The sequence below is a fragment of the Lissotriton vulgaris genome, chromosome 7 (assembly GCF_964263255.1).
Source record: "Lissotriton vulgaris chromosome 7, aLisVul1.2, whole genome shotgun sequence".
In the NCBI taxonomy this organism is placed as follows: domain Eukaryota; kingdom Metazoa; phylum Chordata; class Amphibia; order Caudata; family Salamandridae; genus Lissotriton; species Lissotriton vulgaris.
In genome coordinates, this window is record NC_141695.1 from 223,746,376 (window position 1) to 223,765,264 (window position 18,889).

At 46.1% G+C, this 18,889-nt stretch overlaps 1 protein-coding gene across 1 annotated transcript in view; it reads left to right on the plus strand.

The window, feature by feature from the left end:
- Positions 1 to 18,889, plus strand: part of LOC147701260 (IgGFc-binding protein-like) — a 464,605-nt gene that overhangs the window by 24,357 nt on the left and 421,359 nt on the right. Inside the window, exon 2 of the mRNA XM_086929326.1 lies at positions 2,328 to 2,668. Coding sequence (XP_086785452.1) covers positions 2,328 to 2,668 — 341 coding nt within the window. The remainder of the gene's footprint in view (positions 1 to 2,327; positions 2,669 to 18,889) is intronic.

Consider the following 18,889-nt stretch of genomic DNA (forward strand, 5'->3'; position numbering starts at 1 on the left):
CAGAATTAATCACTCGTATATTCGAAATGTTTTATGAAACATTCTGTTACGTGGGTATGATTTGACAATGTTTTCACTCTCCATGTGTTAATACATTAAAAAAAATTCTAAATAAAAGAAGAAAAGGTAAAATAAAAATTTCAGGATAAACAAAAATCTTAGGTGTTTGTCTATAGAGCTGAGATCACTTATGCTTTCTAAAAATCCAAGGTATATACGCACCCCCAGTTGTTCTATAGAGTTGTCATTGCAGCATGCAGCTTTAAAGTCAAAGGCATCTTGCCAAGGATGTCACATCTCCAATGTCTGTCGGTGGAGCCCTTATTTGAATTAAACATTCTGATCCTGGAGATCCATGCTCTGCTATGGTTAACCCAGTGAGTGTGCAGCTGATCCTTAAAATGCCTTGTTGAACTATTAAGAGTTCCTTCTCCAGCTCAAACCCATCAACCAGAGGTAAAATGGCGTCGGCAGATGGAAGCCTGACTACTGTGGCTGGAGCAGAATTTGGTAATGCAGTTCTGGAGGTGCCAAGGGAGAATTTGACTCTCATCAGTTTAGGAAATGACTTGAACATACCTAGGTATAGCCAATAACCATCAGTACTTAGTGCCAAAACTCTGATTTCTGTTATGTTATGTTAGGAAAAATTATAGAACACACCTACACTCAAAGTTTTTTTTGGGGCTGTTACAACTAGGAGGGAGAAGAGAGAGGGCTCAGGGTAATCAAACGTTTTCTGAAGTTCTTTGTCCACTGATAAACTCTGTGGAGCTGCTGATAGCTACACTCTTATGTAGTCCATATTGTCAAACCTGATAACAAAACATACCGTACAAGTAGGCTTAAATGGATAAACTGTGTGGATGATTTATCCAGCACCACAATTTTTGGAACTCACCTCTCAGTGGCAAGACAGGATATCCTGCACTAATGCTCAGTGGCAAGACAGGATATCCTGCACTAATGCTTCTTACTTACAAATATGGGGTTATTTTTATTTTTAAAGATAATTTATCAACCTAGGGCTTTAACAGAGTGAGGCCAGGCCTGTGTCTGTACTGAGAAAACAAAAGCAGACACTGTGACTGAGCATAGGGCTTCCGCCTTTAATACAAGTGTAGCCCTGGACACATATCCTATTACTGCAAGTGCCCAATAACAAGCTCTACAGTCTGCTTTTGCTGTTCAAAGCTGAAACATGTGCTAAATAATAGATGTTAAGTTGTTATGTTTTGAGTTATGTTGTTATGTTTTGTTATGTTGTTTTTATGTTTTGTTATGTTATGTGTTGTTTTATTATGTTATGTGTTGTTATGTTTATGTTTTTATGTTTTTTATGTTATATGTTGTTTTGTTATGAGTTGTTATGTTGTGTTATGAAGTTATATTTTGTTAGGTTGTCATGTATTATTATGCTTTTTTATGTGTTGTTATGTGTTGTGTTGGTATGTTATTCATTGTTATGCACTGTTTTGTTATGTTTTGCTTTATGTTTTGAATTGTTATGTGTTGTTTTGTTATGTATGTTATGTGTTTTCATGTTCTATGTGTTGTGTTGTTATGTGTTGTTTTGACATGTTTTGTTATATATGTTGTGTTGCTATTTGTTGTGTGGTTATATGTTGTTTTGTTAGGTGTTGTTATGTTATGTTTTGTTATATGTGTTGTTATGTTATGTTGATTTGTATAGCGCACTAATCACCCAAGAGGGTATTCTATCCAGGCACTTGGGCTGGTGTGTAGTCACCAAAGTGCTTATATGAAAATCCAGGTCATCAGCTTCTTCATGCAGGGCTGCTTCTGATTTCTGTCAAGTTTTGTGAGCTTAGTGCTAAAATAGTTGTTGTCTCTCAGCATAAATAATTACTGTGGTATAAAAATAATGTAAGCTTCCTCTGTTGTGCTTACTACTGCTGTCTTGCCATTACTCTGCCCTGCAAAGTAGCATGTTACTATTATTCAACTTTCATTAAGTCGAAAGGATGGAGGGCTGAAATATCTTGTTGGATTTTGAAAACTGTGATTTACAAGGTGCATACACGTCTCAGTAGGGAGCCCAGGAAGCACCATCAATATCTGATGTTCAGCATTAGACAGGCCCTTCCGAACGATTAAAATGCATGCGATAAGAAACACAATATGGTATATGTTCTGCATAAACACGCTTTATGCGTTTACTACTGAATAGTGGTTCCTGAGCAGCACATATTCCCTCATGTCTCTATTTACTGAACATCTTATACTAGGAGGAGAGGCCATTGGGTATGTGTTGTGCCATGTAGCTCTTTCATTTACTTAATTTCTGATACAACTCTCCCCAACAGCGAAAAGTCAGCCTTCCTGCAGCTTTGTGGCGTGCCGAAGCGATGAGACGTGCAGGATAGTCGACGCCAGCCCGGTGTGCGTGCAGAACTGGGAAAGTGTCTGCACCGCGTGGGGGGACCCCCATTACATCACCTTCGATGGGATGAGATTCGACTTCCAGGGCACGTGCACCTACACCATGGCGCAAACCTGCAGCCAAGACGGCACCCTCCCCATCTTCAAGGTCCAGGCCCAGAACGAGAACAGAGGCTCGCGCCAGGTGTCCTACGTCGCTATGGTGACAGTCCAAGTGTTCGGATACACCGTTGCAATGTTGCGGTCCGAAGACGGCCTCGTGAGGGTGAGGGTCGAACCATATTTATCATTGTCACAGCTGCCATTTCTGGGACTACTTGCTGAATATTTTAGAAGGTGTCTTACCTGTGTTTATGATAGGATGATGCGAGCAAGGATGTATTGGCATATCAGATATTTGCTGAATGCAAGAGAGGGAAAAACACACAAATCGAAAAAACGAAGTAAGAAAAAGACATCAAAACTGTCAGAAACAGAGAGCAGGAAGAATATTATTCTGCAAGTGCGAGAAAAAGGAGCAGGTAGTGTCTGGTGACGGGATGGCCCTCGGGTGGGCTGTGCTGGTGACGGAATGGCGTGTTCTATTGAGCGGGCGGGGCCGTGACGGAAGCGTTCAGTCACAAGCACAGCTCACCCCAGGGGCGTGACGGAGCGGTTCCGTCACCAGCGTCAGAGCGCCGCACACCCCCCCCCCCGCCCCTTAGCACTGCGGCGGAATAGCCGCCGCAGTTAAAGGGTTAAAGACTAGGGAGGTTATCTCTAAAAAAGTAACACAGTGTGCTGCACAGCACTACAGCGAAAGGGCAGAGGCACAGTGTTTTTATCCATTTCTGTCCTTTCCTTGGTGCTGGCGCACAATGGGCTGCCTGTGTTGCAGGCAGGGTTGTTTTGATGCAGAAATGGGCACTTTCCTGCACAAAAACGCGCTGAGGCATTTTCCTCTTTGTGTGCTGCAGAATAATATTTCTCCTCATTACAGCTTCCGCAGGGAGGCGTATCACTTTTGCGCATTCCCAGGTCTACCAGGAATGGTAAATCTGAGAATGCTTCAAAATGTGGAACCCCCCACATCATCCATGTAATACCTCCCTCGGGCAGAGTAACTCAACACAGAGACTGTGCATGTAACATGTAGCTTGGTGCAAAAGCGACGCAAACCCCTTCATTAATATGCCCTAGCGGCCTTGGTGTTCGACATTCCAATGTTTAATTGCACTGGCACTGCACTTGTACGCAGAGCTTTGGACACCAATGATCTTTCTTTCACAAATTAAGCACTGGCTTGTATCATATAGCAAGAGTGTTTGCAGATGTAGATAAGTGGCTCCACAGATAACTCATTACATAAGTCGACTAGTTACCTAAGCCCTAGTCAGAGAGGTACAGTTAAGCAATGAGAAAAGACTAAATGGATTTCCCTGGAGCATCAAAGGCCAAGTCCTTGGTGCAAAGATAATCTGCTAGTGCATGGGACAGGTGGTAATATACAGTAGGTATATATATGGTCGCCTGGTATTATATGTTGGGATGGGATAGAACAGGTGTATGACTGCATACCAAATATTGCTCAGACTATCATTGGTACTGAATATCGAGGACAACATATGGAGAGAAGTTGAAAGGTATGTAAGTCTGGATTTTCTACACCGAACTCTACCTATATGTACCAACACGGTACATAAATCTTCACGGTACGCATATGTGGAGTTAGGAATTGTAAATGTATACTTCCCTATATGCACTTACCTTTTGATACTTTGTCGCTTGATAGTCTCTCCTTGATATTCTTGAATGTTGATAGCCTGCCTGTTTATGTTCAGTAGTACACTATGGGGACATACAAAATATGAGCGTTAGAGTATGGGAGGAGGAGGACAAAGTGTTGATGTGATTTGTCCAATAAAGATGAAGTGACTACTGAAAGGAACTCTTGGCTCACCTTTGGTAGCATAGCCCACTTAGGTGGCTTTCTGTGCAACAACTAGTTAGAAACTAGGGCATATAGACCATTCAAATGTATTAGGAGAAAACAGAAATGCTTCATGGGAATGCATTCCAAAAAGGTATTCAAGTTGGTCACTGGGACTCGGGCCGTGGGCGTCGGGTGCAGAAGTGGGTCCAGAAGCAGTTTTGTAGTTCCTCAGGGCAGAGTTCTTTGTTCTTCAAAGTTGATTTCTTCTGGATAGGTCCACTGTCCAAGGGGGAATTAGAGTCTTTTTGAAGCCAGTCAGTTCTCCCAGGGTTTTGGAGGGCGCTGGGCCTAGAGGACGAGTCAACACTTGTAGCAAAAGATGAAAGGCAGCAGACAGGTAAGCAGGGCTGGCGCCAAGTCAGTCACTGGTTATTCTTCTTTGTTGCTAGTGTGGCTCTTCAGCATCTGAGCTTCATAGGTCATCAGGAAATTGACTTCAGGGTCTGGGAGTGTCACCTAAATACTTGATTTAGGGGAGTCACATGGGAGTGACTGGTAGGGACCAATGGGTTCCTTACCTTGGGTTTCTACACCCTCTATTATGCCACCCTCCTGTGGGAGGGGGCATAGCCCTAGTCCTGAATGGATAAGAACCACGATCTTCAGTTGGTAGCATATTCCCATTTGAAAGTTACAAATTTTAAGTCACATTGCATTTATATTGCAGGAAATAAGTCTTGGGGCAAAGCATGCACCATGCAACTTATAATCACATGTTTTGCTTTAGAAGCAGGTTCAACATGTATATCATTAACTCTTTCTTTCCATATCTGTTCTCTGGACAGGGGCTTGTTCCAAGACAAATGTCTCACCACTTCAACATCTATAGCAATTTGGAAATAAAAATGTGTATGTTTTGAAGTGACCATATAAATGAAACTGGCCAATTTGCTGCAGCTTCTGCGAAAGTCAAAATACCAGACGTTCATAGAAAACAATTTGGGGGTACATTGCAAAAGATAGGTTTCCATGCAATGCATATACAGGTAGGCTTTTATGAAAGTAGTGAGCAGATACAGGAGTGTGGTCCCTAACAACACTTCAAATAACTCAAGTAATTTGTTTTTCAGCATGCTAATATATCCTCAAATGAAATACTAACTTAAGGCCATCTAAGTTGAATGGGTATCATTTTCAAATGTTTTTGAGCTCTTAAATGAAACTCAGATGTGCAAAGAAGGTCATTTTAGAGGATCAACATCCCATTCCTAAGTTGCAGGATCAGCAATGGGTTTTCTCGCAAATGGAAGTTGCCCAGACTGAAATTCTACCTCTTTAGATGCAATTCCCTTGTGATTGCTTTCTGCACACTCCATCACAACAGTAGGCGAACTCTATAAACTCACAATTAGCTGGCTGATTTGAAGACCAAAATGCTTCTAAACTGTTATTAATGGCAGGAAAATGAGCATAAGTTCTGTTAATAGAAGGTAAAGGGGTTAGGGGTATGGGGCTATACTATATATACTATAACACTTTATTAGCAAAATATGTACTTAGATCTTTCAAGAAAGGAAGATTTGGCTAGGAGCTTGTGTTGACATCGGACTTGCTTTGAAGGCTCATCTGATTAACCCACATTTTTACATGGAAATATGATTATTTATTTGAGATAAATCTGTTAATGCTTAATGTCAAGTTCCATTAAATATACTTTCTTATACTGGGGGTGCCAGAGAATTCTGAAGGACATACTCCGGATCCATTCGTGGACAATCTTATTCTCAAACACCTTAACCCTAAGGTTTTGAGTAATTTCTTCATTGTCGAGCGTGCCCACAGGATTCCTGGAGGTAGACCTAGACCGGGGGCCCCTCCCCGTCCTATGATCACCAGAGTTCTGAATTTTCGGGACAGAGATGTGATCCTTCAGATGGCGCGGACCGGAGCTCCATTGAAATTTGAGAACAAGACTCTCTTCTTGTTCCCAGACTTCACTTAAGCGATACAAAAACAAAGACAAAGCTTCATGGCGGTGAAGAGGAAACTGAGAGACAAGGGTATAAAGTATGCCATGATGTTTCCGGCCCGCCTCAGAGTGGAACTCAACAGGAAGGCCTGGTTTTTCGATAAACATGAGGTGGTGGCTAATTGGTTGGACAGTACTCACATGCCTGGTATGGATATTCAAGACCGAGAAGAGGCGGAGGAACAAAGAACTTGTTCATATCGAACTTAATTGGTTCAAATTGTCGTAAGATGCTGCCGGGCTTAAAGGGGCGTGCAAATATTCCCCTGATTAGCTTTGTTTTGTATTAAGTTTATGATTAGAGCAATACAGGGGATGTTGGGAGGGGAAGGGGGTGGCTGGTCTTCCCGTTGGCCCTCCTCTGTTTTCTACTTTTAGTTACCGTTACACTAGATTAAGGGTGACAGGCACACTGCTAGTTGGGATTTGCGTTGTTTACATGCAGGGGTGCAGGGTGGGGGGTGGAGGGATCAGTTTTGTGAGTTGGATTGGGCTTTAGTTTGTTCATTGTTTATTTCCCTTTCTTTTGCATCAGGTGACAATATCATATCTCTATGTTGATGGTGTGGGGTGAATGTCGAGTGCTAATCAGGGATCGGGGGTGAAGGTGTTGAGTTGGAATGTCAATGGGCTGGGTGACAAGATCAAACGTGGAATGGTGAATCACCTAATTAGGAGGTACTCCCCAGAGGTGGCTTTGTTGCAGGAAACACACCTGATTGGAAATCGATGTCTGGCCCTACACAGAGGTGGATACAAATTAGTAGCGCACGCTGGGTTTACATCTGGTTCTAGATGGGTTGGTATTCTGCTTAAAAACTCTTACCAGTTTGAGCTACAGGCTACATGGTCGGACCTGAGGGGCAGATATGTAGGTGTTTCAGGGCAGCTAGGGGGTAGGATAGTTACCTTCTTATCTATATATTTGCCTCCGGGCCTTCAGGCCGACACCTTTAAAGATGTGAGTTCTATCTTTCTGACCCTGCCTTTGGCTCTTCCTGTTCTGGGGGGTAACTTTAATGCCATGTTGGATGGTGGAATTGATAGATTCCCTCCACGTCCAAATGTAACATCACAGAGGTGGCTCCCTGACTTTCTTGAATCACTGGGACTGGTAGTTTGCTGGAGATTCCATTACGCATGTCTCGACCGTGCACAATAGCATGTCTAGATAAGACATGGCGCACACAATTAGAGAGGTAAGATACTTGGGGAGGGGCATTTCTGACCACTCACTGGTGTGGTTGCAACTTGAGGTGGGACAGCCAGCAGTGGGTAGAGTTGCACCGATCAATGCCTGGCATTTGAGAGACCCTGCCACGAAAAAGGAGGTATGCCAGATATCGGAACATTATTTTCAGGACAACCTAGGTACGGTGGATTCAACACAGACCCTGTGGGAGGCATACAAGGTAGTATTGCGGGGTGTGGTCCATTCTTTGATTGTGGGGAAGCAAAAGAGGCACCAGGCCGAGGTGGTCAAAGTGGGGGCGGAGGTAGTAGATTTGGAGAAAAAGGTGGCAGATTTGGCGACTCAGGAGGATGTGCATTTGTTAAAATTGAAACAAGATGAATATAAGGGCATCTCGAGGGAACGTGTTATCGCACAGAATAATGTTGTGCAAAGCCGAATATACGAACATGGAGACAAGGCCGGTAAATTAATCGCTTGTCTTGAGCATGGGGAGCGTGCCTCTCGTCTTGTACCGGAGGTGGAGGGGTCGGGACCTGAGAAAGTCACAGATCCACAGGCAGTGGCAGACACTATTTCTGAATATTATAGGGAGGTGTACACTTCTGCGAATTGTTTTACCGAGACAGAGAATGGAGAGATGATTAGAGATATAGCCATGCCCAGCCTGTCAGAAGAAAATAGGGAATACTTGGACTCCCCAATTACAGACGACGAAGTTGCACGAGCAATTAGAGGCAGCAAGTCCGGGAAGGCGACAGGCCCTACTGGACTGCCTATAGAACTGTATAAACTGAATGCCAATAAAATCGCTCCCCATGTACATGCCATGTTCCTTGAAAGTAGGGACCTGGGGCAATTGCCTTTTGACCAACGGGTGGCAAATATTGTCATCATCCATAAAGCAGGCAGGGCTAGGACGTCCCCTTCCTTGTACCGGCCTATCTCGCTTCTCAATGCTGAACCCAAGATACTGGCAAAGTTGCTTGCCATTAGGTTGGTCAAGGTCATCACTACTCTGGTACACCCCGATCAGTCGGGCTTCATGCCGCGTCGGAATACAGCTCTGAATCTGCATAGACTTCATGGCATATTGGGCTGCTCTTCAAAAATACTAGAACCATCAGTCTTGGTGTCCTTAGATGCCACCATGGCATTTGATCGAGTTGAATGGGCCTATCTCTTTGCTGTTCTAATTAAATTGGGCTTTGGCCCTGACTTCATTAGATGGATTAGATTGTTGTATACCGCTCCACTGGCCAGAGTGATCGTAAATAACTGCAAATCAGCCGACTTAGCTCTTGAAAGGGGCACGAGGCAGGGATGTCCATTGTCCCCACTTCTCTTTGCGCTAGCATTGGAGCCACTGGCAGTATGGGTCCCGTGGGACCGGTCAATATGTAGACTGCGCTGGACATTGGACTGGGAGGATAAAATCTCGCTTTATGCAGATGATATCTTGTTATATCTCACAAAACCCAGTGTCTCCCTGAATAATTTCCTAGATGTTCTGGAGATATTTAGCAGATATTCTGGGTTCGCAATAAACTGGACTAAATCAGTGTTTTTTGTCATATCTGGTGATCCGCCTGTTTGTCCCGCAGGCATGCCCTGTGAGGATAGAGTGGGTGGGATGTAAGTACCTAGGGATATATATAACGTTGGATCCAAAAGTGAGATATACTAATAATTTAGAACCTCCCTTGAGTCGGCTTAGAATGGACGTGGTACGATGGAGGGCCCTCCCCTTGTCATTACTTGGTAGGGTGGTCCTGTTCAAAATGATGGCCTTGCCCCGGTTTTTGTACATGCTCCAAAACTCAATGGACCCGGTGCCTGTTGCTTATTTTCGTGAAATTGAAGCACTCCAGCGGCAGCTTCTTTGGGGCGGCAGTGCTCGTATAGCCTTTGTCAAACTTATTCTTCCTTGGTATGATGGTGGAATTGGACTGCCAGACTTGAAGAAATACTACTGCGCTGCTCAGCTCGCGGCAGTAAATCACGTGATCTACGGCCCTCACGGAGACCCTGGCTTTGCCATGGATCGTGGACTCGCCCAGGGTGGTGACATAGAGCATTATATGCCAGACCAGGAAGATTTGCTCTGTCAGGTCAGACGGCGCATGCAGTGCACATCTGGCATGCGGCCACCAGGGGTTTGGGATGGGAAGGGAAGTTAACGATGGCTACTCCCCTGTACAACTCAGAGAGGCCTGGGAGTCTGTGGCGTACCAAGGGGTTTGATAAATGGGACCTCATTGGTTTCAGTCAGATTAAGGATGTGTGGGGGAGGGGCTGTGTGCAGACCTTCGAGTTGCTCCAAAAGCAGTATAACTTGCATACCAATGAACACTTTCGATATCGTCACATTAGACATGCCCTTCTTGCTCATGTGCCGCTGTATACAGAGCCCCCGGAGGCTTCCCCCCTTGAAGATCGAGTACTTGATGGGCACCTCCCTGAAAAGACCGTTTCGCTGATCTATAAGAAGCTAATTAATAACATGGAAAATCCACTTGGTAGTATCAGGGGTGCGTGGAATGCAGATGGATTGGAACTGGACGATGATGATTGGACAGAGGCGGTCTCTTCCCCGAGGGTTGTAGCGGTCCAGATGAGGCTCAGGTTGGTGCAAATTAAAATCCTACATAGATCATACGTCACAGGGCCAAGGCTGGTTAAGATGGGGAGAATGACTAGCGGGGATTACAGGAGGGGGTGTGGTGAAGTGGGCACGTTCATACATATTTTGTGGCACTGTGACGAGATTCAAACTTACTGGATGAAAGTGCATGATGTTATGGGAGAAGTACTGGGGATGGTGATTCGACTGGAAGCCCGTAGATGTATATTGAATGTGTGGGAACCCACTGATTTAAATGGCTACCAGAAACAATGGGTGACATTGGCATGTATGGTGGTGAAACGTAAAATCGCTCAGCTATGGGGAACCAAACAAATCACCACAGCCAGCCAAGTGGGTTCAGGATCTGGACTGGTGCATGTTTCGGGAGAGGGCTGTGTATGTGGCTAGGGGCTGTCCCAAGAAATGGGGGAAGATTTGGGGGGTCTGGAATAGCCACTGGGGCGAAATATGTACGCCCCCGCAGACACTGAGAGATGATGCAGCGCTGGAATCCCCGTGATCCCAATTACAATATATACTGTAATGATTATTTGCACGATTGACAGTAATACCCCTAACATATTGTCAAGATTTGCGCACCTGATGTTTTATTTGTTATGTTGTTTTTTGTTTAATAAAAAGATATTTAAAAAAATAAAAAATAATATATACTTTCTAGGCCAGATGTCTTAATCTTTTGGCTTCTGAGGACCCCAATGATTCACTACTGAAAGTCGGGGACTCCAACCTAACTCCTTCACTACTAGTTTCAAAGCAGCACTACTCAAGGTATAAGTGAGTCACCCTTCTAGCAAACCTTAGAAGCCCTAAGGCAGGGTGCATTATGCCTCAGGTATGGGCATGTCTGCATGAGCAGATATAACCCTACAAAATGTAGGTCTATTCTTAATATTCTAAGTGCCAGGGAAGCCATGAAGAGTACATGGGCTGGAAACTCGACAGCTCGAGCTCCCCAGCATCATGATGGCTTCAATGAACCTAGGAGTTTTTGATACCAAACAAATTCTCTTAATAAACCCACACCGATGCCAGTATTGGATTTATTAAAACATGTACTAGGAGGGCGCCTCAGAGGTACCCCCTGAAAACTGACCAACCTTGGTGTGGTCTCTGACTGGCTTTAGGCAGCCTGCTACCACAGACACATTTCTGGATCCCTGGGTCAGACGTTGTTGCTCTCTGAGTCCAGAAACAAAGCCATTATGGGCAGAGGTGTCACTCCTCCTCCCCCAGGATGAGCACAATGCTCAGGAGGGAAGCTTCAAAGGTCTTGCCCTTTTGTAATGCGACCCCAGCCTCTGATGCTAGCAGCAGATGGCAACCCCAAATTCAAACCCCCCACCTTTGGCGGGAGAACCATCGGGAAAACTTGGTGAGAAAGGGAAGTGCATCCCCCTACACCAACTCTACCTCTCAGGTGCTGTAGGTAAAGTGAAGCACATTTATTCTAGTCTGTAATGTTCTTTGTGTCTGATATTGCGATAGTAATGAATTCAGAATATTCTTCAAATTTCCTCATGACATTAAGAACATTTTAATGGCGATGTAGAGAATTAATCCAGCTGACGTCCCTCCATGATTACCCTTTACTGCATTCAAATTATATATTAGGGGATCATTCATCAACACATCCTCAGCCTCCCATATTACCTGCAGAGCTCTAATTACAATGTCTTTTGCACTTAGGAAAGAGATAGGAGATTTCTAATTTCTTTTCAAACTAACTATGTTTCAAGAGATAATGTGTGTGATATAATTATCAAGACATGCAAGGTAAGGCTTTCTAGACCTGATGGACTGAATTTATTACTGCAGCAACCCAGTTCCGGCCTTGGTCATACTTAAAAAAATAAAAAAAATTAATTGGAAGTTTGGAACAATTCAATTCATCCTTGTTGGTTTCTGTTTTACCCATGGAAATGACAATAAAAAAAGTTGAACCATAAAAAGGCATTACAGTCCTGCATCGCCAACAACCATCAAGAATAAGCATTCTAGAATGTTATTGTGGTTGATGACATGTGCTGGGGTTTTGAGAGGTATTGTGACCTGATTCACTGCATAGGCCCTTTAAATTGTACCCGAGCCAGATCTCTCACACAACCAAGCAATCAAGTACTTCGTATAAATACTGAAATAACTTACCAGTCAATGTTTCACTACCTCCTAGTGGTTCTTTTCTTATAAAGGATTACAAAGTATTAGCAGCTGCATCAGTAACCTAGAAACACAGTGCTGCCAGTTGATAAATTCTGTAATTGCCACTCCCCAATATGATTTATTTCACATTCCAGACACATTTCTGCAAAAAGATTTTTTCCAGTGTGAGACTGCAATACAAAACAAATGAATTCGATTCAATTGAGGCCACGGGCCGATCATACTAGAGTCCATATCCTGTGCCTTCGGAACTCAACATTTTAGCCTCAAATTCCAAATTAATTCCCATTTACATAGAATGTTTAAATTTAAAATTTCCCATTTGGCATTTTTTAGATGTATTTATAGTGTATCGATCTGATAATGGCCTTTCATTTACTAAACAGTTGCGAACCCCTGATAAAGCATCATGGACACCCAGGCGTAAGGGACCACAGGTTAAGAACCGTTGTTCTAGGCTTGTGGATCTGTAGAAAGGCACAATAGTGGTTAGGTGCACAAAGTGCTATATAGGTTTAACAAGCATTTGCAAAGCAATCGGTCTCGCCTTTGTGACCTTATAAGTATTTAGCTATGCACCCATATTATCAATTGGACCACCTGCACTGACTTTTCAGTTAAAGTCCATTACCATGTAGTGTGATGCCAAAAGCAAACTCCGTTATGGAATTCTTTGGCTTATGTTTACTGCGATAAAGTGAAACTATGACTGGAAAACATTCAATACAAGACAAAAAATAATATATATATTTCTATTTCAGTTTTCATTATGTTGTTAGCAATAATTCAATAAAATACAATACAATACAATTTGTAGAGCGCACTTCATACCCGCAAGGGTTCCAAGGCGCTGATGGGGTGGGAGAGGGGGTCTTGCTGTTGCTACTGGTCAAACAGCCAGGTCTTGAGTTGTCTCCTGAAGGTTAGAAGGTCTTCGGTTTGTCGTAGGAAGAGGGGGAGGGTGTTCCAGGTTGTGTCGGAGCGGTGGGAGCAGGATCTGCCTCCGGCTGTGGCTCTACAGATGTGTGGGACGGTGGCCAGGGAGTAGTCTGTGGAGCGGAGTTTCCTGTTGGGTGCGTGGAAGGAGAGTCGACTGTTGAGGTAGGCTGGGCTGGGCTTGTGGAGTGCCTTGTGTGCATGGATCAGGAGCTTGAAGGAGATTCTTTTGTCGACAGGGGGGCAGTGCAGATCCCTGAGGTGGGGGGTGATGTGGGCCCGGCGCGGGATGTCGAGGATCAGACGTGTAGAGGCATTCTGGATTCTTTGCTGTCTGTTGATGAGCTTGGTCGGGGCGCCGGCGTGAGAGGGTGTTTCCATAGTCGAGACTGCTGCTGGCTAGGGCCTGGTGACTATTTTCCTTGTGTCTGTCAGGATCCATCTGTAGATCTTGCAGAGCATTCGGAGGGTGTTGAAGCAGGTGGAGGAGACAGCGTTGACTTGTTTGGTCATGGTGAGTTTCGAGTCGAGTATGTCTCCCAGGTTGCGTGCGTGGTTGGTGGGTGCGGGGTGTGTTCCCAGTGACACGGGCGACCAGGAGTCATCCCATGCTGAGGGGTTGTGCCCAAGGATGAGGATCTCTGTCTTGTTTCTGTTCAGCTTAATGTGGCTGTCCTCCATCCATTTGGCGACGGCCTTCATCCCCTGGTGGAGGTTGGATTTGGCGATGAGAGGGTCCTTGGTGAGGGAGAGGATCAGTTGCGTGTCGTCGGCGTAGGAGATTATGTTGAGGTTGTGATGTTGGGTGATGCGTGCAAGGGACGCCATGTAGATGTTGAACAGCGTCAGGCTGAGGGAGGAGCCCTGCAGGATGCCGCAGATGATCTTGGAGGCTTAGTGTCGAAGGCGGCGGAAAGGTCCAGAAGGATGAGGGACGCTGTCTCGCTTTTGTCCAGTAGGATCCTGATGTCGTCTGTGGTGGCGATGAGGGCGGACTCGGTGCTGTGGTTGCTGTAGAATCCTGACTGGGAGAGGTCTAGGATGCTGTTGTCTTCGAGGTAGTGGGTGAGCTGGATGTTGACTATCTTCTCGATGACCTTAGCTGGGAACGGAAGCAGGGAGATGGACCGGACGTTTTTGAGTTCGCTCGGGTCCGCCTTGGGTTTCTTCAGTAGGGCTTGATCTCGGCGTGCTTCCAGCTCTCAGGGAAGGTCGCGGTCTCGAAGCAGAGGTTGATGATGTTGCATAGGTGGGGTGCGATGGAGCTTTGTTGAAGATGTGGTGTGGGAAAGGGTCAGACAGCGAGCTGGTGTGGATTGTGCCCATGGTCTTGATTATCTCTTCGATGCTCATGTTGGCCCAAGTTGTCAGGGCCATGGGTCGTGGTCGGTGGGGTGAGGTGGGTCCGGCGTGTTGGGGCCTGTTGGTGACGTCCGGGAGTTGAAGCTGTCGTGGATGGTGGCGATCTTGCAGTGGAAGAAGGTGGGGAGCGCGTCGCACAGGGCTTGCGACGCGGGATGTCGTTGGCACTGGAGCTGGGGTTGGAGAGTACTTTAACGACGTTGAAGAGCTTCTTGCTGTTGTGTGCATTACTGTTGAGGCAGTTTTTGAAGGAGTGGTGTGGCTCACTGGTTAGAGGCGACAGACCCGGAAGCAGAGGACGGCCCGGGACCAGGGTTTTTTTTTTTTCTTTTTTTTGAAACACCTTTATTGAACAAATGCAGATATCACAACCATGCGCCTACAACCAACGTAGTGGCCGGCATTTCAATGCGTGTATCATCACACTATGTCATTACTCAGCAATTTTACAGCATCTGTGTACACAGCAAGCCGCCTACAACCGCTGCGGGCCGGCCGCGATCATTCTACCCGCTGTCATAATCTGCAAATCTACCTTACCTCACCCATTTATCCCTTGTGTGATGCCTACAATGTATCATCCGTGGCAGGCGCACCATACTTGGTGCCATTATATCCCATCACCCTTGCTCATGGTAACCCACACATTTGCACGACCTCTTCCAGTGGTCCCCGCCCATCACTTCCAAGGGCAATGGTGTATGCATTAGCAGAACTTTGTTAACTCAAAACTTTAACTGCACAACAAAAGGGCCAAGGGCTCAGTGTTCAGTGAGGGTGGCTGTTCGACCAATCTCCACACATACCTAGACCAGCCGTCCAGTATTGCAACGTCTCGTACTAGTGGACATTCACCACTCCTGTGGTCCTTTATGGCAACATCTCATGATCTCACACCCCCTCCGCCGTAGTTGGGGATCTCGCTTCGGATTGAGTCTCGCTGCACGTCAGGAGGTATTCCCGCAGGGGGGCCCATATGTCTCTGGGCTTAGATTTAGTGGGTAGCTCCTCAGCAGAGTACTCTAGTTGATCCCTACAGTACACCATGTCTTTGAGCCAGGTCTCCACTTTTGGCATGCGCGTACTGTCCCAGGTGAATAATGTGCGCCTCTTTGCCAACAACAGTGCGACTTGTATCAGCCGGCCCATCACCCCCTTCACTTGCGGAGCATACCCCAACAAACACAGTTCAGGGACATTTAACAAATCTATACTGGTCATTCTCCCGATGCACTTCAACACTTCTGCCCAATACTCCTGTACCGCTGCGCATACCCATGCCAAATGTACGAATCCTGCAGCTCCCTTCCCGCACCCTTTGCATGTGTCGTCGCCCCTCAACCCTATCCTGCAGAGCCTGAGAGGTGTGTGGTATGTCTGGTGCAAAAACTTCAGGTGTATTATTCTCAGGTTGCTGTTGGGGGTCAGTCTTCCAGTCGTCGCGCATATCTTTTCCCATTCCACCGCCGTTATCTGAGTGTCTAGTACCCTGTTCCACTTCTCTAAGCTAGCGTCTGCCGTGCGCGGCGTGTCAGCTTGTGTCGCCCTGTACAATTTAGTGATCATTTTCTTTCTGGAGGGTGCCGTTATAACCGTTTGCAGCGGCAGTGATGTCTCGGGTTCTGACGGGAATGTGGTGTAGTGGGCCTGCATCGCTCTCCTCAGCCTGTAACATGTGAATGTGAATAGCAATGTCGGGTTCACTATATATGCCATGTCCTCCCTTGTGATGTATCGCCCATCTACAAATAGGTCCCCCAAGTGTGTCAGGCCTACTTCTTGAAGAGCCCTGATAGATCCCTTATCCTGTGCCACCGACAAAGCTGCGTGACCCTCTATAGGTAGCATCGGGGCATAGAGCGGGAGTTTTTCCGTCATGCGACCTATCGCCTGCCAGGCCGCCGTAGTGGCATCGATTGTGTTTATCTCCGCCCTGGGCGTGTGTCTGGCTGTATGTGAAATTATCCCTTTCAGTGGTATAGGGTCCGCATCAGCATGTTCCACCGCCACGTGTGGCATGCAGGCGTGCGGCTTAAACCAGTAGTGGGCATATTGTGCCTGGCAGCACAGGTAGTATAGGTACATGTCTGAAGCCTTAAACCCCTCATTTTCAAAGGGGAGTGTAAGTGTGTGCCAACTGATCCTGGGTTGTTTTTTCCCCCACACTAGGTGTAGCAGCTGTGTTTGTACCGTTCGAAAAAAATGTCTAGTTAGAGGGACGGGACGTTACAAAATAGATACAGAAATTTCGGCAATATCACCATTTTTATAACAGCTATTCTGTCTGCAAGCGATAACGGCAGGTTGATCCATTTGTCTACTTGCGCGACTAACGCCGTGTATGCTGCCCCATAGTTTTCGGAAATTACTACTGCTGGGTCTCTATGCACCCATACTACCAGATATTTAACCAGCTCCTCAGACCACACCAAAGGGTAGTCCATCGGTACAGCTCTAGTGGCTACCGTCAGTGGTATAATCACCGATTTTTTCCAGTTGATGTGAAGCCCGGAATAAAGACCAAAGCGAACATACTCTTGAAGCATGGGGGAAAGTTTGGTGTCAGGGTCTCGTACGTACAGAACCATATCGTCCGCATAGAGGGATATTCCTACCGGTCTTAGTTCGAAATTCAACGCTGCGGTTTTGTGCAATTGCCGTATCTTGCATGCCAGCGGTTCCAGTACTATGGCAAATAGCAGTGGCGACAATGGGCACCCATGCCTTGTTCCACGCCCAATACACACTGGTTCCGATGTCTCTCCTCCTATGCGCACTCTCGCCGATGGGTCATTGTATAGCAGTTTTACCCAATTAACAAAGATGGGGGGAAATCCCATTCGGTTCAAGATGTGCGCACCATATACCCCCACTCGATAGAGTCAAACTCCTTTGCGGCGTCGAGTAGCACCGCAACTGCTTTCAGCTCAGGGTTGAGGACATGCAGCAGGGAAAATACAGTTCGCAGGTTCATGGCTGTAGAGCGATCTGGAATGAAGCCAGCCTGGTCTGGCAATACCACTAGCGGCATCAATGGCTGAAGTCTTGTCGCAAGGATTTTCGCCAAAATTTTAGCATCTAGATTTATGAGTGAAAGGGGCCGGTATGACTCACATTCCTCCGGGGGTTTGTCTTTTTTCAAGAACGTTATGATCATAGCCTGTCGGAGTGTAGGTGGCAGTCTACCCGTCTCATATGCTTCCGCATACATTCCCAATAAATGTGGTGCCAGTATCTTATCGTATGCTTTGTAGAATTCTGCCGTCAGGCCGTCCGGCCCCGGTGCTTTCCCATTAGGAAGTGAACGAATGGCATCCTCTACCTCCTCCACATCAATCGGATGGCTTAAATAGGCTCGATGTGCGTTCGATAGCCAGGCGCATGCTATGTCATCTAAGTATTCGTTTAGTGTGTCGCTGTCTGTGCCCCCCCCTGAAGCATACAGTGTACTATAGAAGGAGCGGAACTGTTCTAGTATGTCCTTGCTTGTGTGGTATTCCTGCCCAGTGCTGTCTACTAGGCTCTCTATCTGCGGCTGCATGGCCCGCGTCGTTAGTCGGCCAGCTAGTGACCTACCCGGTCTCCCTCCTTCTCCGTACCTCCTTGCCATGTGTCTCTTGGAAATGTATTTAATTTCGGAGTCAGCCAGCTTATTATATTCGTCTATTCTTTCGTGTATCTGCGCAAGTGTCTCTCTATCAGGCAGTCTATCATATTGTGCTTCTAGATCTCTTAGTGTGCGCTCCAAGCTGTGTATTTGATTACGTATGTCTTTCAATATCCCTGCTGATGTAGCTATGCATACGCCCCTAATTGTAACTTTGAACGCCTCCCATGGTGTCTCTTCGCTGTCTACAGAGCCTACATTGTCTTCAAAATAATGTTCAATTGCCAGCCTCACTGTCTCCGCAAATGATGTGTCCAATAAAGCCTCTGCCCTGAATCGCCAAGTGAAGGGAGGCCGCTGTGTCATTGGCAATGTGCATGTTAACATGACCGGGTTGTGATCTGATAGAGTTCTCGGTAGTACCTGTACATCCCCCACCCACGTGGCCACCTTATTGCTAATAAGCCAGTAATCCAGCCTGGACCAACCATTAGTCGCTGGTGTTATATGTGTACCTAGACGTGTCTGCGCCTCCATGCGTCTACCAGCCAAAATTCTGTCATGGCGTTTGTGATAGATGCCGCCACTTTAGTCATTCTGGCCCCTTGCGGGTTAGACCTGTCTGCTTTCGGGTCCAGTTG